Source organism: Kwoniella newhampshirensis, chromosome 11, assembly GCF_039105145.1.
Source record: "Kwoniella newhampshirensis strain CBS 13917 chromosome 11, whole genome shotgun sequence".
Classification (NCBI taxonomy): Eukaryota; Fungi; Basidiomycota; class Tremellomycetes; order Tremellales; family Cryptococcaceae; genus Kwoniella; species Kwoniella newhampshirensis.
In genome coordinates this window covers 128,728-153,348 of record NC_089964.1, presented here as the reverse complement: position 1 = coordinate 153,348, position 24,621 = coordinate 128,728, and the positions used below count along the sequence as shown (strand labels likewise).

Sequence of the window (24,621 nt, the reverse complement as noted above, 5' to 3'; positions counted from 1 at the left end):
AAGTGCATCTAGGGTGGAGTGGGAGTACTGGAAGGTGCGATAGCAGTGTCGGTCTGGACTTAATAGGTTCCAATTTTCAAAATTTACCAAAATCAATATATCGGTCCATTTCATCATGGAGCGTTTTGTACTACAACACATCATGACATCGTCATTCATCTGATCACCCTCTCTGGGCAGCAAGACGGCTGTTGTGATGGTCCATCTGGGCTGATTTCGCGCCATGCTACGCTCTGTGGTGTTCGTGGATGATGCCGGTGCGGCTATCTTAAGCATGATACAAGCACCAAGTCGTGGGAAATTGATGTGGCACATGTTGCGCAGAGTGAAGTGAGACTGATGCACGAGAAGCTTCAAGGTTGGAGAGAGGACCGTGCGGGGACGGGATACACGATACATCCTTTTCTCATATGCGTTTGCATCATCTACTCTCTATTTGAGCACACTGCACTGATTGCTTTCTCGCTCCATCCTCTTTGAGTGCCATAACCACCTAGTCACAATGCCAGTCAGTCCAGCGCGCACCACCTGAGAATCATTTCAGTCTGTCTAGCTGACACTCTTTGTGATCAGCCCCGACGTAGGCGTGCCCCCAATTTCAGGACTTGCGCCAGCGAAACCCTTCCTCCCGTCGCAGATGAAGGACCTTCCAAGGAGCTCGAAGTCCAGACCTCAAGGGAGGCCCCTTTTGTATTCCCGACCCTTCCAACCGAGATACTCGGCCATATCCTCTCCTATCTCCCTTCTTCAACTTCCCGACCAGCTCTCATAGCATGTTGTCAAGTCTCACGAACCTTCTACGCCCTCGCAGCTCCTCTCTTATGGTATCATCTCCGACTCACGCCTTGGAAAACGGGTTCCGGCGGAGAAGATGCGAAGCCGCAGGTACATAATGACCTGGATGAGAGGAAAGAGAAACTTGGTGGGATACATAATCGACAGCGCGGAAACAAGAGGTTGAGGGAGATGGTGAGGGTTCTGACGGTCGATCATCATGATGAGGATTGGTGTCGACCAGATTTGAAGACCGGCTTTGATCTGCCGAATCTCCACACTGTTCAGATCCGACCATCGGCCCACGTCCACCGACACGCTGAAGACCCGATGTCAGTGTTTGACTGCCGCTTGCTGGCGGTGTTGTCTCCAAAGCGACTCGTCATTCACGGCGCGCGAACAAACGATCCCGGATTCACACCCGATTCGGAGGACGGTTTCCACTCAATGACTAAACCGTACCTCTTCTTAGCGGTCGAAGAGCTCATCCTCCTTTGCAATACACCTCTTGTCGATTATCGCGATTGCAATTGGTCACCTTGGCTACCTGACATGCCGCAGCTGAAAAGAGTCATCTGGATCTTCACTCAGACAGGAGGCCAGCGCCCAAATTCCGAATCTTGGTTGTGGGACCGACATGTTCCCCACGCTTGTTCACTAGTCGGCATCATGGCTAGCCTTCCGCACGTCGAGGTCTCCGTGGTAAACACCGGTGGAATCACACACAGCAAGTATAATTTCTTGACAGAGCTCGAAATCCTATTCGTTGTGGAGAAGTCTTACAAAGCTCTGGCGGAATCAGAGTTTAGGAAGAGAGGTTGGGATGAGAACAAGATAGATGAAAGGTGGAGTCTGGTAAAGTTTGTCTCCAGGCAGGAATTTTTGGATAAGGAAGACTGGATGGACATTCTGGATACCAAAGAGGCGGAACTGTGGGGAAAGGCGGGTGGATGTCTAGTTGGTGCCGACGTGCAGGTCTGATGTGATCGCGAAGTGAAGTGGCATCGAAGAGCCGTAAAGAAGGGTTAAGTTACATCAGTTCATGACACTTTTTCTCGTTATGTGGTTGTCAGCGTTTCCAGCGCCATGGAAATAGGCTGTCGTAGCCTCCTCTATGTATTGTGTGATAACAGGAAGTCTTACTTGTCCTTCAAACCTCCCGGTCAAGGATGGGAGATGAGAGATACGGTCTGCTACCGGTTGCTCGTATGTGCAAAGTGCAGGACTTAGGTTTTGTGGCGGTCCGTGCGTGCATCGTCAGATGATGTCAACCACTGCTCGTCGCTTCACACCACAACTATAAACTAACAGCCTGTGTTTCCTTTTTTTCATTTTCTTCTTCTTTCTCTCATCTATCTCATCCTTTGTTTCAATTGTCTCTTCTGCCCTTCTCATACTGTCTTCAAAGCTATGAGAAAGGCCTTACGTAGGATCAAAGTAAGTCTCCAGTCTCCCGCAACACACCGTATCTTCCAGCACTGTGACGGTTTTCTGACCAGCTACGACTACCACAGGGTACCTGAAGAAAATTGTCTCTCATCAATCATCTGAGACCACTGACAAGTCAATCGTGGGCGCACAAGTATCCGACATGTCGTCCCTCGACAGCACAAGCACGACCCCGACTTGCCTGGTCCTTCCGATGGAACTTGTAACTCGGATTTTGGTCGTGCTCGCGCAAGATGATCAGCTCCATACTCTGGCGGTCTGCTGTCAGGTTTCTAGAGCAGTGTATAATATCGCTAGTCCAATGGTTTGGCAACACCTTCATATCAAGTCGCGAACTATGGAGGTCAAACCTCTGGACCGTTCAAAATCGGTGACAGGGTCAGAGAGGGTGGATGATGGTGAGTAAGAGAAAGGGGTGAAGATACATCAGCTAATTCGCTCTCTGACGATCGAACAAAGAGTTGGATTCAAGTCAGTCAAGAGCCAATCAAGAAGTCATTTCTGAATTTGGATTCGATAAAATCATCCTCACCCCTCAGATTCTCCTCGATGACGTTCAGATCCTCACCATTCATCCTCACCCGTCCAATCAATGTTTGTCGACATCTGAAACGACGAGCGACTTTCATCTTCCCAATCTCCACACCATGCAACTCGAAGTCGGATCAAGATGGGAACTGCATTCCCCCCCTTATGAAAACCCGCCAACGTCTTGCCCAATCACCGCTTCTATACGACCGAAACGAATCGTGATTCGAAACGCCACGTTGTCCGACATCGATCTGGCTTCTATGAATCTTCACCCGTTGGTATGTTCCGAAGTCGAAGAAATACTTTTCATTTCCGACCTGTCTGAATCGACAGAACATACACCTATCTGTTATTGGTCTTGTCGGCTTTGCGACCTTCCAAAGCTGAAACGTGTCTTTTGGCTCCTTCGACCGGCACCTGCATCCGCATCATCATCATCATCTTCTTCGAAGTGTGATACGTCTAGTCCTAGCAGTCGTGATATGCCACACAGCTGCAGACTCTGTCCGATGATACTTCAGCTCAAAGCGGAAGTAGAATTCACACTCATCAATAGCGGAAAGGTGCGTCATCATGTCAACAATGATACCTCTGCGGGAGTTTCAAACGACGTCGACGACATTCAGTTCCAGAAAGAAGTGGAAAAGTATATCAGGAGCAAGCTGAATTGGAGAGGGATACAGTGGGGTTGGAAGGCTGCGGAACGGGAGAAAAAGCAGAAACTGATAAAGTGTAGTGGATTGGAGGAATGGCTGGACGGAGCGGGAAGGGACTGGACAGATGTGCTGAGCGAGACGGAGGTGATGCATTGGCTGAGCGGGTAAACAGTTGAAGACAGCGCTCAGAGTGGCAGTGCAACAGGCGGTGCCGATATTGTAAGTATGTAGCTCATGGTAGAGTAGGTCCCGAGACGTGCTGAATCCTATGACCATGTATAGTGTGTATATAGTACACAGCCTCGATTCATCTTACTATTATCAGTCTGCAGTACATCGCGAACCAGCTACCGTTCAGTATACTTCCTTTGCTTGCAAAGTTCCTCGCTCTCGACCATTCTCATCGTATACAATATGCCCGGACACCGACGAAGGTGATGAGACTAAGTATGACCCCTAACGTTGACAGGTTGATAAAGCTCATCAATCTCCTCAATCTCTTCCTTTGTCAACCCCAATTCCATCCCTTTGACCAACTCGTCCAATCTCTCCGTACTTCTCACACCGACGATGGGCGCAGTGACCCACTGGCTCTGACATGACCAAGCGATGGCGACCTCGGCCATGGTGACGCCGCGTTTCTTGGCGATGGACTCGACTTTGTCGATGATCAACTTGTCGCCAGGTTGAGCGCCTCGACCGTCCGGAGCGCGAGAGGCGCCACGGACTGTGGACGACATCTCCTTGAATGGTCGACAGAGGACTGGGCCGGTCGATCATATTGCAGCGGTGCAGAGAACGGTAGAGAAGGTCGAGTGTGTATCAGCCTCCCACACTTGAGCCTACGATCGACGCCACACTCACGACCAGCACCCATCGGACCCCATGGGATCACACCGACACCGAAATACTTGAGCATGGGCATCATCTCCCTTTCTTCCTCTCTGTACATTGCGCTATGCTGGTTCTGCATCGAGATGAACGGGGTGAGACGGTTGTTGAGCGCGTATTCTGGCCACATGCACCAAAAGACAGTCAGCTTCTGATTTGATCCATTTTGCAACCCAACCCCACGCTATCGTGCACAGTTCACAGGCCATTTTCGACGAGTGACACCAAGTCCTTCGTTCGATTTGATTCGATTTGTGTTTTGAATTCGATCCGATTCGATTTGATGAGGACGAGAAGAATCACAGAAGAAATGACCCTCACTCACGCTGCATGATCTGAAACTGCCATGCCCAACAACTGCTCATCCCGATATACCTCACCCAGCCAGCTTGGACGACATCGTGTAGCGCTTGCATGGTCTCCTCGATGGGAGTCTCGTTGTCAAACCTGTGACACTGAAGGACGTCGATGTACTCGAGACCGAGTCTCTCGAGCGATCCCTTGACCGATGCGAAGATCCGCTATGTACACCGAAGGAAGAAAACCGTTGATGAGCTCGACTCAAAAACCTCAATATACTGTAGAGACGGTTCCTCCTCCAAAGACTGTTCGCGACCGGTTTGTGGGGACCAAACAAACCCCGACTCACCTTCCTGTTCAAACCCTTATGGTTGGTCCACCCAGCCGGTCCCTTCTCCTCCAACGTTCCCTCCGTGTTGAAGGTCTTGGTGAGGATCACCACGCTCTCCCTCGGGATCTTGTGCTGTTTGAGGAACTTGCCGAGGATGACCTCTGATTCTCCTGCGGAATACACATTGGCCGTGTCGAATGTCTACAGATTAAGACTTCCTGTCAGCAACGGTCACGGTCCTCTTACCCCTCATAATCTGATTAGAGGTATGGGAACGATAGGTGACCGAATGCCTTCTGTGGATTACGGATCGATAGGACATGAGATGGACCCACGTTGATACCGATGTCATAGGCATACTTCAGCTGACGGATACCTTCCTCGTGATCGGGTATCATCCATTCTTGACCTGAACCATATTGCATACACCCAAGGATGAGTTTAGACACCTAGCCAGATCATTGTCAGGTTTCGCCCGAGACAACTACACGGGAGGCGTGGGAGTCTGAATCGGAAGAGGGGCTGACATACCTTGAGACCTGATTTGCCTAGATTGACATACTTCATCTTCGTTTCGGTGGTCGACATTTTTACTATGTACTCTGGTGATCTGGCGAGTGATATGCCTTGATCAACACTTAGGGCTCCAATGTCCAAAGTCAAGTGCAAAAGCGGGGAGACGGGTTCATCATTCTGACATTCCTCGCTCTCTGTCGTCTCTCTCTCTATATATATATATATGCGATTTTCAAACAGCGTGAGCGGGAAGCAGGTCTGATTCTCTCGTACAACAGCACTCTGGGCACAGTCAGTCGACAGAGACCCTCAGGTGGAGGTCGTCTCTCTCTTGTTCACATGATGATCCATCCACCTTGACTCGATGACGACAACGTCATGCCGTTCCGCACCGTTCCCTCCCATTCATTCCTGCAGACGGACTGTTGTCTCGCCGGTGTAGACGGGCGGATGTAACCGACGACCCGTCAAGAGGGTGTGATTTCCCGGCGCCGCTGTGGCCGGTATCGGACGGACGGACGATCAATCGACCGTTTCCTGTCCAACGATCGAGATGCAGAATGATAGAAACGAAGCCAAAAGTGCATGTGCAAATAAGAAAATAAGATTATGTACGAACACGGCCGACAGAATGAAAGCAGTCTCAAACTCTGAGAACGGAAATTATAAAGAGTGCACGACGAGTCCACCATCCTCACAATCAAATCACATCTCTCCAACCTCTCTCCTCATCGTCGGAGCCTTCCCTGTCGTCATGGACTTGTTGTTCCTGTTGGATGTGGATCTTGAGCTGAGTAGGGAGTTTCGGGTCTTCGACAGGGATAGCTGCGGTCGAGTGTGTTCGAGTCAGCTCACGCCGTAGTGCCGTGTCAACGCGGAGAGCTTTCGATCAGATTGACTCACCAAGCGGAGACGACCAATTCTCAAGCTGCAAAATCATTGAATCAGCCAACCCATCAGGTACCTCATCCGGAACTCTACCTGGAGGCGACGAAGAGGGACGCCCATCACTCACGACATTGGTATACCTCCTCGGACTCCTCTCCGGATCATTCTCCCAATCACCCGTCGAAAATCGATCCATGAAGGGTGCTTCTCCCTGGGCACTCTCCTCGTCCTTCTCCAACACTTTCCCGAGTCCGTTTGGCGAACCCGCTTCTGCTCCTTTCAACCTCAGATCATCGTCTGCGTCCCATTGACCTCGCTCACGTAGGAGAGACATGAGCACATGACTGCCGTGAGGCTGGGGTCTGCCCCGTCCTCCCACCATGATCTGTTGAGCGGCCGCTGGATCAGAGTTCCAGTTCCTAGGCAGATACACCTGTGGTGGAACATGGATTGTGAGTCGCGGACATCTCATCGAAGGCCAGCTATCATGACGAGACAAATGGTTGTCACTGGAAGAGGAAGTCGAAGAGGAGGAGGAAGAACGATATGCGGATAATTTACTCACGATCATGGATATCACCACAATAAACAGATACGAGAGATAGCTGAGCTGATTCAACAAGTCTGGCGAAGAAAGCAGACGATGTCTTAGCCTTACTGTCTTCTTGATGGCTATGATACAGACTCACCCGCAGCGAGGTGATTCGAATTGATCGTTTTCTTTTCGGTGAGACCGTCGATACCCATGACCATGATATCGACAGAGAAGAGCACGCGAAAGAATGTCCTGACTTTGTTTGCCTCTGTATGGGGTAAGAGCCGATCACATATCAGCCTATCACGAGCCTTGCATGGCGAACTGTCATGAGGCACAAAGGAAACCTTTGACGAGAGGCATTTTTGGGTCATGAAGAAGCACGATTGGTAGCTAATGACCCACCATGGTAGAAATGCAGTCGAGCTCGCACTTCGGGTCCGGCACCGGAAGCTTGCTTTAGGCGGCGAAGAGCCTCTCGCGTCAGACACATCGTACTTTCCTGGAAGTTGACAGACCACTTACAACATCCTTCAGGAAGCGGGGGAACAAGAACACCACGACAGAAGCTCCCAGAGCCACACTGAGGGTCGATCGAGAATATATGATTAGCTTGGTCCAACACCGCCCAACAGAGCACGACATGTAAGCAGTGTTGTACACAAGCCACTCACCACAACTCCATGGTGCCTCCCGCTACTGCTATCCTAGCGAATTGTTTATCCGTCTCTCCATGATACCCGATCCACCCCGTGAGACACAACACGATGAATCCAGTGCAACTGATAGCGATCCAGGTCCAGAGAAATTTGGTTCGCAGGAAACCTTTGGCCGATTTGGGAGATCGGACAGCTCGCATCAGATGGAACCAGTATAATCCCTCTTCGGCGTTGAGACTCTGTTGGAAACTGTATGCCACTGCGATCCACAGTGACATTCAACCACAGGTCAGAGCGCCCCTCGCGGAGAAAAGTCAGAAGCGCCACAGCTGATATCTCCTGACGTACCGATCATCACCACTATGAATGGTTGCAAGTAATGTTTCCAATGTTGCGGGAACCCTTCCGAAGGATATGGCATGGGTCCGTAGTGCGGTACATATACCCATCCTAGTTTGTATTTCAGGACTGGAGGAATGCGGGTCAATTTTTGGGTAAGCCCGAAGACAGTCTTGGTATTGTAGATTGGCTCACCAGCGGATCCCACCGCCCAGACACCCATGAAGACACCACTACCAATAAGCATCCACTGTAGTCATCAGATCCCCAAAGGAGTCGTTGCATCAGCGCCTAGAATCATTCTTGTCACGTGAAGGCAGTGTTCGTCCAATGAACACTCACAACAAGAAGAAATCTGAACAAATTCTTGCGACTCGGAAGGAGACATTTGCCTCCATCGTATTTGACAGCATGATGGATAGTGATGGTAAGTCCCTATATCGAGATTGCCTATCAGCGTCCTAAAGCAGATCCAGCGATGACAGCTTGTCAGTGAGGTAGAGGTATCCTCACTGTTCCGACTAGGATAGCAGCCAGAGTCGAATTAGTATCGCTTGTGTTTGACATATCGTGTCAGATGTCGTTGACGGAGATCGAAACGTATGAGACTCTTAATGTGCAGTACGAAGTATAGTCAAGGAATAGACTTGCTTCTGGGGATGGTCAGAGACTTGACGTGTCTGAGGTCAAGTATATATATAGTATATATGGGCGCGCTTACTCTAGGAGCTGGGGATTCTTCTTTCTACATAGCGCTCTCGTATAGTACCGTGACGCCCCCTTGCCGCTTTTCAAAAGCCACTTTGACCACCTCAGACCGCCTTTGAAAGAGAAAGCTCCACCCGTTAAGAAGACACCCCCTCACCCTGTGCCAGGTCCGAGGCTGAAGGACTGTCCTTTCCGGGGGATTTCCTTCCTCGCTATGGTACCGACAAGTGGCCATTCCCAAAGGATCTCCCCTTAAACATTCTGTGTATGCTGGATCCCGAACCCGCAAGACCGAGCTAAGTGTTAAGACTGATCAGGCATGATGGGCACGTACCTGATACCAGCTATGCATGACGAGGGGACTTTTGGGAGACAATCCCATATGGGGAATATGAAAATGAATTCTTTCAATACACAGGATGTGTCGAGGCGTTGTGTAAACGATGACCGTGTCCAGGTGGTGTCCGTCTTTGCATGTGTTTGCGTGTGCGTTTGTGTGTGTGTTTGTGTGGCGAGGAGACTTTCGATCACTCGCGGTTTGCTGCTTCCGCCACTTTTGCCTCCGAACGGCCCCCTTCTGCCCTTCACCTACTCCTCCATTCTCCCGCGTCGCTGCTCCGCCTTTAACCATGACTCGATCTCTCTATCATCCAGAACACCCGTCCATTCCCTCCTTCGCATATACTCACTCCTTGTTACGAATGTCACTTTTCTTCGAGCCTCTTGGAGACGTTCTTCGGTCCACGTCGGAAACCACTGTGAAATCGTTGCGAGAAAGGTGCTCCAAAAGAGTGACTCCACCTTCCGCTGTACTTCACCCTCCTCACTGCCTCCAGGGGTTTCTCCCACTACACCTCTGATACTGCTTGCGTTGATTATTTCTATTTCGATATCGGTCTCACGGTAAAGCAGACTTGTGAGATAACCCCATGGGGGACCTTCGGGGAAGTGCGATGGAATTGTGGGCCAAAGCCACTGCCGTTCGTACTGCCCAAAGAACCAGAGCACCTTTCTCGGCTTGAGACCTGGGACAAGTCGGCGTTAAAACCAATTGTCCCACACCTGAGGTCTCGGGTGAGATAGTAGGTATATTTCTTCGACGGAATTGCCGAGCATACGAAGAAGAGCACGGTCGGGTATCCTATAGGCACGGCTTGGAACCCCTTCGATAACCATTCGTTTTGGGGAGATACCACGGATCAGAACACAAGAGTGTCGAGGCTCCTCGATAACATCCCATGTGAGACGGAGTGTGTGGACGTTGTGGAGAGCAAGAGGTGCAGTTCCTCGTTTGAGCTTGCACCACTCAGAGGTGTGCGACTCGATAGTGATGACCCGAACGTCGTTTTGGAGTTGATTGAATCGGTCACTCGTCACATACAGAGTACCTTGCCCCACTCCAGAGTCAATATTGTCATTTTGCCCGTTCTGCTCAGAGGAGGAGGAAGAGGAATGGGGAGCGAGTTGCAGGTGATACCAGAGTCGTGGTGAAGCGTAATTGTATACAGTTCTCGAGACTCGACAACATGCGGCGAGAGTGGGTCGATCAGAAGTCGTAAGATAAGAGCTGATATGAGTGATTAACTCAATAGGAAGTGAGGGTCGTCTAGACTGCGCGAGATTCGACGTAGTAGCGTGGTCGAATGGTCGGGCCTTGGTCGTTGTGGGAGTGATAGCGGTGGCAAAAGAGGTGGAAGAGCGTTTCTCGATCTTTCGTTTCTTGTCACGCTACAATGAATTGGTCGTATAGTGACAGTCAGGACAATGGTCTTCCTTGCGCGCTATATACAGTTAGCGGGCCAGGGTGGACACTCACTGCCATGTCGACGGTATTCTCTTGGATCTATCAGGGGCTAGAAAGAAGAAATGAATTGAAGAAGCTTGAAGATCTCTTATATGGGTACAGGCTGGACGAAAGGAGGGTCTGGGTGCTCGTGCAATTGCGATCAATGTGGCGGCTTTCACCTTCATTCGATCTTGGGTAAACCAAACCATGTGAGTACTGTAAACCAATACATATATCCTATGTTCAAATGATTGCACCATACATAGCTTGTACTTCTTGTCCTTATTCTTCTTTCTTGTTTAACACATAAAACCATACTCCACCTTCCATACAGTATATTTGAAAACATTGATCGAAACGACAGATATCCCGGATATGGAAAGAAAACAAACCGGTAGATAGTTGAAATACAACCCTTTCTTTCAACTATGAGACGTAACGGAAGTGCAGGTTCTGCTTGTCGGTAAGATCGTTGAACTCTTGCACATTGGGGTCGTACCTCTCATCACCTTCTGCGAACTTCTTGTCCCTAAGTCTGTTGGGGAGGACGAAGGTGACTCGGAGAAGAAGGATGACGACGAACTCGGCAGCACGACTGGCCATGCAAACGATGATACCGGTTCGGTAGACGGGCGCCTCGCTGGAGAGGAAAGAGTAGGGTCCGACAATGTTACCAACAGCGACACCGAGGAAGATGGCTGCGGAAGCGAGAACCTTCTTGGTCATTCCACCGACGTTACCCGAAACCAAGGACAAAGCGAGAACGAAGACAGCGTTGGATGATCCGGTGAGGTAGTATCCAATGAGTCGAGGTGCAATTCCCTTGGTAAAGGCCATCATGGCGAATCCAACAACAGTGAGAATAGTGACACCGGCCATGAGATAGGTCCGGATGTTGTAGTAGTGGGTCTTGTGGTTGGCGTAGATGGCAGCTCCAATCATAAGAGCGATGAAGATACCGTACGGAATTTGCAGGAGAGTCACATTCAATGTGTCCTATCGATTCAGATCAGCAACATACCAGATTGCTGGCTGAGAATGAGCACAACTCACGAATCCGAAACCCTTGACTACCAAAGTACCGAAGTTGGAAGTAGCACCATTGGGAACGTTGGCGAAGAAGCCGAGCAAGAAGTACAGGTATGTCTTGGGGTCCTTCAAGGTCTCCCAGACTTGATCCCACTTGAGTTGTCTCTTCTCGACAGTGTGGTGATCGTCTCGCTTTCGAGACATGGTGACTACCGCTTGTCGTCGGGTGAGCCATTTGGCAGTGTGGGGGGAGTCCGGAAGGACGATTCCCATGAAGATGGCCCATCCGGAACAAAGAGCACTACAAAAGAAGCACATCAGCAAAGGGTGGACGAAATGAAGAGAACACCGGTAGCTTACCCAATGATCAAGAATTCGTATCTCCAAGACTGGAGGCTGCCTTTGATGTGACCGATACCATAACCGAAGATACCACCGATGGCGATACCTGGAAGGAGCGACCGTTAGTCCAGCGTTACCTTGAAGTGGAATGGCTGCAACTCACCGAAACCATTGAACATGTACCAGTAACCAATGATAGTCGGCTGTTGCTTTCGGGTGAACCACATACTAGTGATCGCGACGAAACAAGGGTCGGCGACAGCTTCGAACATGCCGGATACGAATCTGAAAGCGACCATGTCTCCATAATCTTGTGAAGCAGCTTGAGCCATGAGGAAGACACCCCAGAGGAAGATCTGAAAGGCAAAGTGAATCAGTGGCCCGTCAACGTGCAAGACCATAGATAGTACACTCACGTTGATGGCGAGATACTTAGCAAGAGGGAACTTTGCCAGAAGCAAGTTACCAGGAATGGCCCATACGACCCATCCGACGTAGAAAATGGAAGAGAGATTGGAGTAGTCCTCGCCCTTGAGGTGAAGGTCTTTCTTGAAGTCGAAGAGCTAGTGGTAGAAAGGGTGTCAGCCAAAGCTGACGGTGGCGACTTTACATTGCTACTTACGGCGGCGTAGGACAAGGTAGTCTTGTCGATGTAGTAGAACATGTAGTCGATAGCAAGAGCCGGCACGATGAGCCAGAAAAGCTTCCTCTCAACCTGTGAAAGATATGCATGTTGAGCTTCGGAATGCCAAGTGATCACGAATGTTGCTCGAAAAAAGATAACACGTACAGTTTTGACTTCTTGAGGGTCGAGATCCTCGGCGTTGGCATCGGCCACCTCCTGCATGAACTCTAAAGATGGGTTTCTTCTCAAGAGCTTTCGAAGTCCAGTTCGAGGCTTTGAAAAGTCCTCTTGCGCATCGTAGTGGATGTCTCGTGGGGTGCGCTTCTCCTCACTGAGGGAGGAGTTTTCGACATGTTCGGTCGTGTGTTTGGCCGCTTCGATATCTTCGACGTTGGAAGGTACGACGGGGTAGGCCGGGAAAAAGTCTGCAGCGTCGCCGCCGTGTGGCATCTTGCTCAGCTCCTAGGTGGTGGATCGAAAAAAGTCGCAGATTGATATGATATGTTCCTTCCAGACTGATGACAGGTGTCGATGTGGTCAAAGCTGGTAGAGCTGTTTGACTTGAAGGGGGAAGAATCCTTTCTCACAGATCGAACATCTTGAGTCGTATTTATAACTTAAAAGGCAGCATGGATATCTTTGCACATGCTTCTAATTCACCGATTACCCCAGAGGGTCTAGAGAAGGCATGATTCGGAGCTCCACCTGGTGGCCCTCGCGGACCGACGGACCGACCCTGAATTATGGATTCCAAGTCTGGGGTATCCGTAATGCCAAGTAACATCCAGGAGGACGTGAAGGGGGATCACCCACAGCGATCAGAAAAGGGTTCTCGAAGGTTAAAGTGACACACGCAGAAACGACGTCGACAGGTGTGTGAAAGATGGTGGAAGACGGTGAAACAGCCCAGAAAAGATAAGTGGATACTGATACCCATCAAGACACCGGGCCACGACCGGCTAGACGCGGAGATCGATCAACCCCTTGGAACCCGCCCTGAATCCACTGCTAAAACAAAGTAGCCGGTGGGAGACTCGATGTACGTAATAACCGGTAGATCCACCAAGGGATTCCAAGAATACACGGTCTATTTCTGTAGGGATATCCATCTATCGTCCTCCTATCCACTTTCGTATTATGTGGGGGGGATCTTCGACGATAGCTTCAGTGGATACCCGATCCACCTCTATCCTTCGATACAGCTCTTTATAAGTGGGATATCATTACGTCGCAGGTGGGACTCTGTTAAACATTTCGTTTTTCCTCCAGCTCGCCCAGTCCACAGTCCACAATCTCAGAGAGACAAGTACAGTCCACGATGCCTGCTCCCGCCTTTGTCGCCCGATCCATCACAGAGCTCATCTCTATACGAGCCGGTGAGTCATTTACGGACGCTCCGAGGGTGGTATTCGAGCTCGCAGCTGATACATTTTGGACACAGAGACCCAAGGGGATGTACCGGCTGTGCACACCGGTGCCGCTGAATTCGGCGAAGAGCTCCAAACTCTCACGTGAGTTTTTTTCAGATCAGATGCTTCTATGATAGGCGGACCTTTCATTGACGGTCGTGCAGCTTCTCTGATATCGGCCGAGCAGTCGACCGATTAGCATCCCATTACGCTGCTCTCGGAATCCAGCCCGCGGTACCGCAGGGAGAAATCCCACCAGAAAGAATTATCGCAGTCCTCACTTCTACCGCTATTGACGAAGCTCTTCTCGAAATCGCACTTGCCAAGCTCGGATTGGCTTCCCTTTTGCTTTCCGTCAACAACTCGACAGCAGCTGTGGCTCATTTGGCCAAAACTACCAAAGCCGCGTATCTGATATACGGGAGCAAGTTTGAGAAGGTCGCACATGATGCACAGTCTGTACTGAAACAGGAGGGTGTGGAGTTAGCAGTGAGTGACTCGGACGCTTCTTTATCTCTGCGAGTCCACTGATCGACTCATAGATCATTCCTGAAACCCGGTACCCACTGTGGGGTCCTGGAGGCGTTCGAGATGCCAAGATTCCTGTCTTCCCACCCCGACTCCCTCCCCAACAAGAAGCCAAGCGAACTTGTGTCGTCCTTCACTCCTCAGGTTCAACAGGTTTCCCGAAGCCTGTCTTCATCTCCCATTATGGTCTTCTTGCGAACGCCGCTCAATCATTACCGAAGACCGGATTCTCAGCGCTTCCTCTTTTCCACGGTTTTGGTCACTTCTCCATGTGAGTCAATTCATGTCAGTCATGCCTAGCTGTTCTCTAACTCGCTAGTACAGCTTCCGATGTTTCTACCACGGAAAAACCTTCACACTCATGCCTCCCAACCTGCCCCTCACCTCTGCCAATATTTGTCGAATCATCAAGAAGTCCCCCACACCTCCCGTCCAACATTTCGCGGTTCCTTACGTGCTCAAGCTGTTAGGGGAGACCGAAGAGGGCGTCGAAACACTTGCCAAGTTTGAAGCGGTGTCATTTGCTGGCGCGGCAGTTCCCGATGACTTGGGAGACAGACTTGTGCAAGCCGGTGTTAACCTCATCTCCTTCTACGGTACCACCGAGACTGGTGCTCTCCTCACCTCTCGACGGGCGGATTATGTCAATGACAAAGGATGGAACTGGCTTCGAGCCGAAGGTCCTATTGCCGACTACCTGGAGTTGATCCCTCAAGGTGGAGATACCTTTGAAGTGGTTGTGAAGGACGGATGGCCAGCAAAGATCATGAGCAACCGAGATGACGGTGCTTACTGCACTAAGGATCTTGTCCTCAGACACCCAGAACATAAGACTTGGTTCAAGTACATCGGTCGACTAGATGACACTCTCACGCAGACCTTGGGTGAGAAAACAAACCCTGTCCCGATAGAACTTGCGATTGTGAGTGTGACTTGCCAAATGCACAGATATCATTCATACTCATCTGCTGTCTCCAGCGAGGTAACTCCCCACTTGTCGCTGAATGTATCGTCTTCGGAGACGGTCGACCTCAAGTCGGTGCCCTCATTCTTCCTTCCGAACAAGGCGCCGAACTCAGCAAAGACAAGAAAGCATTCATCGATGCCATCTGGCCTGTCATCGCTGAGGCGAACGCTGCAGCCCCCACTCACTCTCGTATCCTCCCCGAAATGATTGACATCATTCCATACGGTACTGATATCCCAGTCGTAAGTTGTGTGTAACATATTGACACTGCTATCAATCCACTGACGACCCGTTCTTGTATAGGCTACCAAAATGTCCATTCTTCGTCCCGCGTGCTACAAGAAGTTCGCTCCTCTGATCGACGCCATTTACGACCGATTCGAGCGGGGTACTGGCGAGCCCAAGAAGGACATCACTTCCAAGCCCGAGATGGAAGCTTTCCTCACCGAAACGATCCTCACAGCTCTCGGTGAGAAGGCATCTACCGGACTTACCCCTACCACCGACCTCTTCGCATATGGTGTCGACTCCTTGCAGGCTACCAGGGTCAGGAACGTCATCACCAAATCCCTCGAACTCGGTGACAACGTCAAATTGGGTCAGAACATCGTCTACGAGCACCCATCTGTCTCTCAGCTGGCCGACCATCTGCTCGCCATCAAGAGCGGCAAGGATGCGAGCAACAATCCCGAAGCCGGTCGACAGACAATGCTCAACTTGGTTGAGAAGCACGCAGCTCAGCTCCTTCGAGATACCACTGAATTCGAAGCGCCTGCGGAAGCGAAAGTCAACGGTCATTCTGGTGAAGTTGTTGTACTAACCGGTGCGACCGGTTCTCTTGGTGCCCATATACTGGATCAACTCGTGCGACGACCTGATGTCGATAGAGTCATTTGTCTCTCGCGAGCCAAATCACACGAAGACTCGTTCAAGCGTGTCCAGGACTCGTTGGCTCAGAGACTCCGAAACCTTTCGCGTGAAGCTCAAGCCAAGATTGTCTCTTTCGCCGCCGATGTCAACAAGTCCGATCTCGGCTTGTCCCCAGAGGAATATGAGACTCTTCGACGTGAGACCACGGCCGTCATCCACAATGCTTGGCCTGTCAACTTTGTTCTTTCCATCGACTCATTCGATGAGCACATCGGTGGTGCTGTCAACTTGCTCAATTTGACACTCAAATCACCTAAAAAGGTCAAGCCTGCATTCTTCTTCTCCTCGTCAGTTGGTACAGTCCAAGGCCGACCTGATCCTGTCGTCTCGGAGCAATTCTCAGATAATCCTGTCACTGCCGGTGGTATGGGATACGGGAGGAGTAAGTGGGTTGTGGAGAAGGTTATCGAGCGTGCTGGGAAGGAAACAGCGGCCAGGGCTGGTGTTTTGAGAATCGGCCAATTGGTCGGTGACACCGAGGCGTGAGTGGAGCATCTCTGTTTCTCTGTTTATCGAAATGCAAGCTGACGCAATCCGTCACAGTGGCGTCTGGAATGAAACGGAAGCTTGGCCATTGATGTTCCGATCAGCCATCACTACCGGTACTCTTCCCATGTTAGAAGAGGTGAGCGAAGGTCTGCATCACCCAAGATACAGCCGCTGACTTGAGTCCATTCGATTTCGCAGAGACCGTCATGGCTCCCCGTTAACCAAGCAGCGTCAGCCATCGTCGATGTTGTAACATCTACCTCAGGCTCTGCATCTCCATCGTCAGCATCAGTATATCACATCGTCAACGCCCACATCTCCTCATGGAGTGATATCCTTGCCGGTCTCAAAGCTGGCGGATTGGAGTTTGACGTCGTGGACAGACACACTTGGCTTGAGAATCTGGCAAAGTCAAATCCGGACGTTACCCAAAACCCGACCTACAAGCTTCTTGTGAGTCCGGCCAAACCGAGAGGAGACTATCATTGGCAAGAACTAAGAGGGACCGAATGGAACTGATCAATGGATTCTGTTTTCTTCCAGAACTTTTACCAAAATCGTATTGGAAACAAGGATGAGAGACCGTTCCAAGAGTTCAAAGTGGATCACGTCGAATCTGCTTCGCCGACGATGAAGTCTGCAGTGGACAAGATCAACCCCGCCTTGGTGGCGCTTTGGACACAACAATGGAAGAAGTCCGGTTTCTTACAATGAGTTGCTTTTCTTTGGGCTGGATCACGGTACGACGTTTGATTATTGATTGTTGGGGGCATATACGTGCAAGGATGTTCATCGTAACGTGATTTGTGTAATATAGATATATATCTCAGAATGGATAATTGTCATTGGACTGCCGATACAATACATTCACATCAAGATCTGTAATCGCTCATCAAGATCCATCATTGCTCGTCGTAAACTCAAAGCAGTCCCCATCTATAATTTTGGCATACTCTCTCACATCGTATCGCACTACCTTGAGAAGCTGATCGGACGGATTTACTCTTTCAAGTCCATCTCATTCTCTCCTACTTCCTTGTTATGTTGGTTGATCGCTTCCCGTCTGAACCATATCGTCGCGAGAGTGAGAGTGATCATGTTGACTACGACCCAAGCGAGTAGGATACCCAAATTCTTGCCGATATCATCCTTGGTGTCGAATATGATCTGAGGAAGGGAACAATAGGATTTTGGTCAGTATTGGAAGACCGGTTGGGTACGCTCCGGCTCACAGTTCGCACGACTCTGCCGCAATTGTAGAATGGCATGGCGGCACCATATTTGTAGATCCAAGGTTGGAGCTCATGAGGGAGGGAGGCGACACTATAGGGGAGCACGATCAGTACCGTCATTCCCTCGTTGTCTCTCTCTGTTTGTACCGGTCACTCACGAGACATTGACGATAATCAGAGGGATCAAGAAGAAGGCCACGAATCTCGGACTCAAGATGGTGATCGCGAATTCCGTACTGAGACCCACTGCGGCCATACCGAGATACAGGGTGAACCACCAGAGGAAGAAGCCGCCGGCATAGGTGAAGTGCGCTCCGAAGTGGATCTTGAAGGGGAGGTTGATCATTGCGAAGAAGAACGATACGGGCAAGTAGAGGATGAGTGGGGCCGCAATTCGGTAGATGACATATGCTCCCGTGGTCATAAATGGTCCGCTGTGGAAGTATCAGAATGGACAGGTCAGTCACACATCGTTCGGATTCTTCAGTCACAAGCGCCAGAGTCCACTCACATGATCTCCCTGACAGCATTGTTGGTCATGGTGATGATGAAACTCAAGATGAGCATGTAGATAAGACCGACGAGGGTGATTGCCTGAGCGACAGGTTGATTGTATGGTCTTAGGTCGTTCATGGTGTACCAAACCGGGTTGACAACTGTCGCGGGTGCAGTGGCTAGGAGACTGATGGCTGTGGCATTGTTGGTGTTGGCACCGAGGCTGGAGATACACTCCCCTTGTCAGCGCAACGTTCCGTCGAGATACGATAAGTCTCCGGATGGACGGGGTCGTCACCGACTCGAACGAAAGAGGATACAGCAAAAGAATGAACGGAAGTAAGTAACCGAATGACTCACTATTGAGATACCGATCTAGCATTGAATTGATTGCAGACGGCACTCAGTTCCGCCTGGATATACGGGACCAGATACGAGTTGACCGCCGTCTCCTGTCTCGCCTGCGCATAGAACACCTCGATGGCTCCTCGTCCATCGTAGCTCGCGTTCCCAACCTGTCTGGCCGTGTTGAGAAGAGCCGTGGCACCGCTGTTGATGACGATGGCTGCCCATGCGCCTTCTTGCACTATATCGTGAGCGACCGCGTCCGAGGTCGGGAGTTCTGCAGGGGAAGTGACGAAATATCTGAGATCCGTTTGGGCGAGCTGGAGTTCGCGTCAGCGTGAGCGTATAGACCAGTCGTGTTGAGCGATCAACTCACCAGACTTTGAGATACGGCGGAGCCGACGTCGCTGCCGTCTCTGTCGATCACTCGGACCGTCAATCGGTCCGTGTACTTGTTCGACTTCCACACTGTTCGCGCAGACTGTCAGCAACATGAGTCGAGCAGAAGTATGGAAGAAACTCACAGGAACCCCAATACAATGGCAGACATAGCCAAACGACGGTGATCATAATCACCAAAGTGCCCATGAATATCTTGATCGCGATACCTCGCAGATGTGCGATCTCAGGAGACAAGACTAGTCCGACCAGAAACACATATCAGCCCTTGTGCCCCTTCACCTCGGAGCGACGTCTTTTCGAGCCGATGATTTCGCAAGATAGACAAAGAGGATTCCATCGACTGACTCACAGGAATACTTGAATTTCTGCAACTTCGGTTTAGCACCACCTTGTTCCGCTTTGCTCATTTGATCGCCCCCAGGCCCATGGTCGGTGGATCCAGAGACGGATCCTGCGGCAGGAGCATAGCCCGCCGTCTGTTGTGATGGTCGTTGTTGTTGTTGTTGTTGTTGTTGTTGATAGGATCTGCCATCTTCCTTCTCGTTCATCATACCTCCTTCACCGTCACCGTCGCCGTCGCCGACAATGGTAGGCGCAGGATCAGGTTGGGGAGCAGTGGAACCTGCGACGAAAGCGGAATTGGGACTGGTGTTGGTGTTGTTGTCGGCTGCCATGGTCGAGGTGGATGACATTGACGATGATAATCCGTTGGTTGACATCTGCGGGACAGGCCTGGGCGGTAAAATAAGGTTGATTCTGTTGGTGTTGTTGTTATCGTTGTTGTAGTTTTGTTTGCTTCAGAATTATATGTATTGCGTTATCGGACGGCAATCAATTTGGTCACGAATGGGAAAAGGGAGGCTCCCCTCTCTATCGTTCCTTTAAAGCAGGCTTTTCTGACACATCTCCACATCACCGAGCCATGGCATACATCTGTCATACATTCGATTCAATCTTTTCCAGCACAATTGCTCAGCAGATCTATTGTCCTGACTGAGATGCTGATCTAATCCGCGGGTGAGAAACCCGAACTTGTTCCTAAAACAAAGGACGGAGTCGTCGCCCCGCCCCCGTTCACGCCAAGCCATCGTCAACGTGAAAGACAGCAACAAATAATAATAATGGTGATAATAACCAGGGTCAGTTAGCAGGTACGCCAAAAGACCTCGGTCCTAGATCACCGATCACCGCAACGCCACATTCGGTCACCGCGCTTGACCGTGAATTTCGGGTATGTGGGCCACACCCACCTCAACCTCGGACACATGACCGAGGATACATCCGTTTGCTGTTCGCATCTCCTCCACAATATCATACGCATACGTCTCCTTCCAATGTACCTGCATTCATTTCGTCTGAAAAGAAAACACTATCGTACTGCAACTAGTTGGTTTGGTGATACCTTTGAGCTACAAAGCAAACATGTCCACGCCACCTGTGCTTGCCACCCTGGCCTTTCGGAAGCTATGCAAAAATAATCCAGACCCGTACCTCTCACTTTGGAGCATCGCACAATCCTTCACTAATGCCCATTCATACCATTCCCGTTCCCGTTCATGCTGCTCAAGGCAGCATCCGCTTTAGCGAGGTCCTTCTCGGAAAGCTTCCTACCGCCAGAGGGGGTCGCGGTACCGGAGATAGCAGAGGCAAGCGAGTCTGATCGATTTCGAGGCTTCATGACGAGGGGGAATGGGTAGTGATTCTCCTCGTCCTCATCGTTGATTCCTCGCCAACCTAAACATCACACAATATCAGTTCCGATCTTTAAAATTCGGGCGCTTCTACCCACTCTTGGCACCCATGTAGTCCTGTGTACCCAGATGCTCCATCTCCTCCGTCAAAGTGGCGTAATCACCAGGAGTCATCATGCCTGTCCTCATCCTTGGACTGCCCGGAGCACTGAGCGGAGCGCTGACACGTTGAACACCGGTGAAGTCAGGTTCTTCATCGTCGAAGGAATCCGGGTAAGCACGACGAAGAGCGAGTTGTCGAGCTTTGACGTATTCCAAGCCGAGTGACTTCCAGTCAAGCAGTTCTGAAAGTCGCTCGGTTCTGTTACGCTGGTTGATACGCTGTCGTCGAGATTTGGTAGAGAAAGCCATGAGCTGGTTAGTGAGTTGGTTGACAGAGTCATCCACGCCTTGACCTCGTCGATCGACGATGTAACAACCATAATCCTGGAAAGCCATCAGCCTGGAGTGGATCAGCATGGCATGGGTCACTCACATCGGGCGTCTCGAGTAAATCCTCCATGAAACATCCGAAACCAGACAAGTTGGTGGTAACGTTCGGAATACCCATGACGGTACATTCTGCTGGTGTATAACCGAAAGGCTCGTCTGGGAATGCATTATTAGCTTCGCTTCGTACCTAGGTCGATCTACACCCACAGTAACTAGGGAAGACACCCAAGTGACAGCCTCGGACGAACTCCTCGTAATCAAGGCCCAAAATGGGGTTGTTCGAGTTCAAAAACTCGGGGTGGAATATGACCTTGACCCTATCTTGAGGCCGGTTGAAAAGCTGAACTCTCCTGATCTGGTTGAGAATAGGATCACTTGCGTCGTCGGCCATGTTGTGAGTGACAACAGGAGGAAGGGAGTTTCGCTTGAGGGCGAAAACTCGTCGTTTGAGCAAGATCTTGTCTTCGCTGGACAAGAGGTCTTCGGGATTAGGCACTTCGGTTCCGTGTTCGCTGAGGACCTATCAGTCAGCTGCACAGGTTGCAACATGCTCACACCACTTACCCAGAGTACCTGGCCGCATGCTCGAAAATTCGCTTGCCTATCCTCGATGTGACCTGATCCACGCACTCTTTGAGCTGTTGGGTGACAGCTTGACCCTTGAGCGCCTCGATGGTGTAAGAGTTAGTTGCCGCTGGCATGATGATGAAGGCGACTACAGTAGTCTTGGATCCCATTTTTTGTAATCGGTGGTTCAATCCTAAAGGCGCATTCAGCTGATGCCTGCGCCCTCTGCTTGTCTAGTGACACTCACGAGCCAAACTCTCGATGAACATGTCAACACCCTTGTTCCTGAATTCATATCGACCAGCAGTGAACATATAGATAGTGTTCTCGAGATCGAAGTCGTAGTGTCCGTAGAAATGACCTCGAATGAAATCATTGATCTTCTCCTTGGATTGAACGTGCAGATTTTGGAACTCGTGCATGGCGGCAAACTTTTTTACGTTAAGACCGTTCGGCAAGACTCCATCTAGAGAATTGGTTATCAGCACACCATTCATCAGAATGCTAGTCCAGACTCACCGGGCTTTCGCTTGAGGAGATGTTCGCTTTCGAACGCCGTGATGTGACTGACAGTCGTGAACACATCTGCGCAATGAGCTGCCGACCTCTCGATGCAATATCTGTAAAGCTGTCAGACATAGCCCATACCATACCAAGCGAAGAACTAGCTTACCGATGGTAGATACCCCTCTTTCCAGCCTCGTGATCCACATCGAAGTATTGCAGGTTGTTGTAGAAATCAACGCTACCTGCACATAGGTATCGACCAAGCAAAGTAGCGTGGGTGGTGAAAATAGTAGTGACGTCGATATGTCTCTTTCGGCACAGAGGGATAGCGAGACCAGCTTGCCATTCGTGGAAGTGGGCAATGATAGCAGTCTCGGTTTCACGGGCCGCGAACTAGAACAACCCAGACCTTATTAGCTCAGGCCGAAGTGTTTCAAAGAAGTATGATTCCTCTCACCTCGCCAAGGAACCAAGCGACCATGTAACCGAAGACAATAGTCTCATTGGTCTCGTGGTCATTAGGTGGAGAAGGGATACCAGCAAGATTCCAAAGATCTGTCTTCCACTCATCCATGCTAATGAGTCACGTGTGTCAGCTGATCTGGTCATGTTGAACATGAGAGATTAGTAAGCTGACCGGTCGTAACAAGATCCAGTGTCGAAGAGCAAAACCCTTGGTGCACCCTCGATAAGCCATCGACCATAGATGAGCTTGACGCCTCGGTCCTGCATAGACTTGATGGTGAGGGCGAAGGCGGATCCTGGTTCACTAGGAGATCACAGATGGTCGGCTTTGAATAGCACTAAGATGGAATGAGAGCCGCTCACGGTTCTTCCGATTCCACCTCCATAGGAGCGGACTTGTATGACAAAGGACCGATCAAACAAGCACTGATGAAGTGAAACGATCATCAGCTGGCCTGTCGAGAAAGGTGGATCCCCACATAGCTAACTCACCGATCACCATACTCCCGGACGGTAACGGGTACCTTGGTCTTGATGACCGTGTAGATACCTCCAACCTTGTTGGCGACTTCCCAAGCACACTCGAAGAGCAAAGGGGAGTGAACGGATCGCGGCATTTTGATGGAAAGCTGGACGGAGAGGTGGTGTGAAGTGTAATGCGAACGGGTTGAGGACTATGCTTTGACTTTAGTTGATGACGGGGTTGAGCTAAATCAGGAAAGCAGCAGTGAAGGAGCGAGAGAAAAGTGTGATCAGCATGATCCGCTTGGTTTTCAGTCCACGACAGTGCCAAATGGTCATTTCCCGAAAGAAACGATATCGAACGATGAAAGACGAAATGGAGCCGCCGGGTTGAGCGTGAAAAGGGATGATGACGACGACCATGTCTGAGAGCGAGCAGCTGACACGCGGCTGACAGACTCGACCCCCTTTTACATCTTCACTAATGGTCGACTCTATCGGCGTTCCCATCTTCTAAGAACCCCCCGCTCTCCCCTCCGTCCTGAAAGATCCCCTAGAAGCCTCACATGGCGAGGACTCCGCATCCCGGACTAGTCACCTCGAACTCACCTGATTGATTCTGCCAACGAGCTTCTCTCTCTCTTCTGTTCAGTACGTCGAAGTGGTTTCGTACTCTTGTTTGGATGATTGGGAGATGAGGAAGCAAGAAGGAGGGAGTGCGAAGGTGAATGCGGGGAAGAGGTGATGATGACGGTAAAGAGAGAAGAAACCAATCAACCCTTTGCTGACAGGGAGAAAGAGGGGTTGGGTTCAAATGACGGACCAGGGTCTTTTGTTCCGTCGCACAGTGGGGCCGATAATGACATAATCGATTTATTCCCATAAAGGGTAAGAAATCAGATGATCAAGGGGCCCCCTTCTTTTTGCCTGCCTGGTTGGATTGAAATTGAATCCCAGGATGAAGCAGATGATATTTATTCCCGCTTCAACCAGCTAGCGTCATAGCTTGAGAGTCTCTGACGATCCCGCGTGGCGTCAATCGGGCCTACTCCTAAGATCACGAGTATCGTATGGTCACATCTCATCAGCGCTTTCATCTCTAACCAGCCAAAGGTACAGTAGGTTCACACCGTGTGGAGAAGGGACAGGGAATGTACGGGGAAGTAGTCGACGCTTGAATCGTGGGGTTCGCTTAGAGTCGCTGTTGTTTGGAGAGGGCGGTTCACTGGTACAAATCTGGACTCAGGTACAGGCAGACAGTTTCCTCAACCGCATCATCTC

The 24,621-nt window shown here is 50.5% G+C and overlaps 8 protein-coding genes across 8 annotated transcripts; 3 read left to right on the top strand and 5 right to left on the bottom strand.

Moving 5' to 3' along the window:
- Window positions 1-502: 502 nt before the first annotated feature.
- Window positions 503-1,755, top strand: IAR55_005243 (uncharacterized protein; the record flags this gene model as incomplete). Its single annotated transcript, XM_066948335.1, has 2 exons — window positions 503-508; window positions 574-1,755. 2 exons carry the CDS (start codon window positions 503-505, stop codon window positions 1,753-1,755), a joined length of 1,188 nt encoding a protein of 395 aa, XP_066800903.1.
- A 188-nt stretch (window positions 1,756-1,943) lies between these two features.
- On the top strand, window positions 1,944-3,578 carry IAR55_005242 (uncharacterized protein; the record flags this gene model as incomplete). Its single annotated transcript, XM_066948334.1, has 4 exons — window positions 1,944-1,980; window positions 2,289-2,621; window positions 2,683-3,032; window positions 3,276-3,578. The coding sequence occupies 4 exons, from the start codon at window positions 1,944-1,946 to the stop codon at window positions 3,576-3,578; spliced, it is 1,023 nt and encodes a 340-aa protein (XP_066800902.1).
- Window positions 3,579-3,853: 275 nt separating this feature from the next.
- IAR55_005241 (uncharacterized protein) lies at window positions 3,854-5,520 on the bottom strand (the record flags this gene model as incomplete). The annotated part of the gene is made up of 6 exons (XM_066948333.1): window positions 3,854-4,173; window positions 4,275-4,421; window positions 4,627-4,822; window positions 4,951-5,133; window positions 5,268-5,381; window positions 5,464-5,520. The coding sequence occupies 6 exons, from the start codon at window positions 5,518-5,520 to the stop codon at window positions 3,854-3,856; spliced, it is 1,017 nt and encodes a 338-aa protein (XP_066800901.1).
- A 628-nt stretch (window positions 5,521-6,148) lies between these two features.
- On the bottom strand, window positions 6,149-8,436 carry IAR55_005240 (uncharacterized protein; the record flags this gene model as incomplete). The annotated part of the gene is made up of 12 exons (XM_066948332.1): window positions 6,149-6,273; window positions 6,352-6,376; window positions 6,464-6,769; window positions 6,902-6,960; window positions 7,026-7,139; window positions 7,277-7,328; window positions 7,397-7,454; window positions 7,546-7,789; window positions 7,879-7,998; window positions 8,065-8,119; window positions 8,212-8,304; window positions 8,383-8,436. The coding sequence occupies 12 exons, from the start codon at window positions 8,434-8,436 to the stop codon at window positions 6,149-6,151; spliced, it is 1,305 nt and encodes a 434-aa protein (XP_066800900.1).
- Window positions 8,437-10,789: 2,353 nt separating this feature from the next.
- Window positions 10,790-12,809, bottom strand: IAR55_005239 (uncharacterized protein; the record flags this gene model as incomplete). Its single annotated transcript, XM_066948331.1, has 7 exons — window positions 10,790-11,359; window positions 11,417-11,693; window positions 11,753-11,840; window positions 11,898-12,090; window positions 12,151-12,297; window positions 12,357-12,449; window positions 12,525-12,809. The coding sequence occupies 7 exons, from the start codon at window positions 12,807-12,809 to the stop codon at window positions 10,790-10,792; spliced, it is 1,653 nt and encodes a 550-aa protein (XP_066800899.1).
- Window positions 12,810-13,677: 868 nt separating this feature from the next.
- On the top strand, window positions 13,678-17,396 carry IAR55_005238 (uncharacterized protein; the record flags this gene model as incomplete). The annotated part of the gene is made up of 10 exons (XM_066948330.1): window positions 13,678-13,735; window positions 13,801-13,870; window positions 13,933-14,257; window positions 14,311-14,567; window positions 14,621-15,218; window positions 15,275-15,505; window positions 15,567-16,675; window positions 16,737-16,818; window positions 16,881-17,135; window positions 17,226-17,396. 10 exons carry the CDS (start codon window positions 13,678-13,680, stop codon window positions 17,394-17,396), a joined length of 3,156 nt encoding a protein of 1,051 aa, XP_066800898.1.
- Window positions 17,397-17,681: 285 nt separating this feature from the next.
- Window positions 17,682-19,875, bottom strand: IAR55_005237 (uncharacterized protein; the record flags this gene model as incomplete). Its single annotated transcript, XM_066948329.1, has 8 exons — window positions 17,682-17,849; window positions 17,915-18,005; window positions 18,073-18,348; window positions 18,426-18,632; window positions 18,770-19,074; window positions 19,131-19,222; window positions 19,279-19,392; window positions 19,506-19,875. The coding sequence occupies 8 exons, from the start codon at window positions 19,873-19,875 to the stop codon at window positions 17,682-17,684; spliced, it is 1,623 nt and encodes a 540-aa protein (XP_066800897.1).
- Window positions 19,876-20,678: 803 nt separating this feature from the next.
- IAR55_005236 (uncharacterized protein) lies at window positions 20,679-23,495 on the bottom strand (the record flags this gene model as incomplete). Its single annotated transcript, XM_066948328.1, has 12 exons — window positions 20,679-20,890; window positions 20,946-21,333; window positions 21,383-21,495; window positions 21,547-21,851; window positions 21,904-22,099; window positions 22,154-22,372; window positions 22,426-22,526; window positions 22,580-22,806; window positions 22,871-22,988; window positions 23,051-23,182; window positions 23,242-23,304; window positions 23,371-23,495. 12 exons carry the CDS (start codon window positions 23,493-23,495, stop codon window positions 20,679-20,681), a joined length of 2,199 nt encoding a protein of 732 aa, XP_066800896.1.
- Window positions 23,496-24,621: the final 1,126 nt, after the last annotated feature.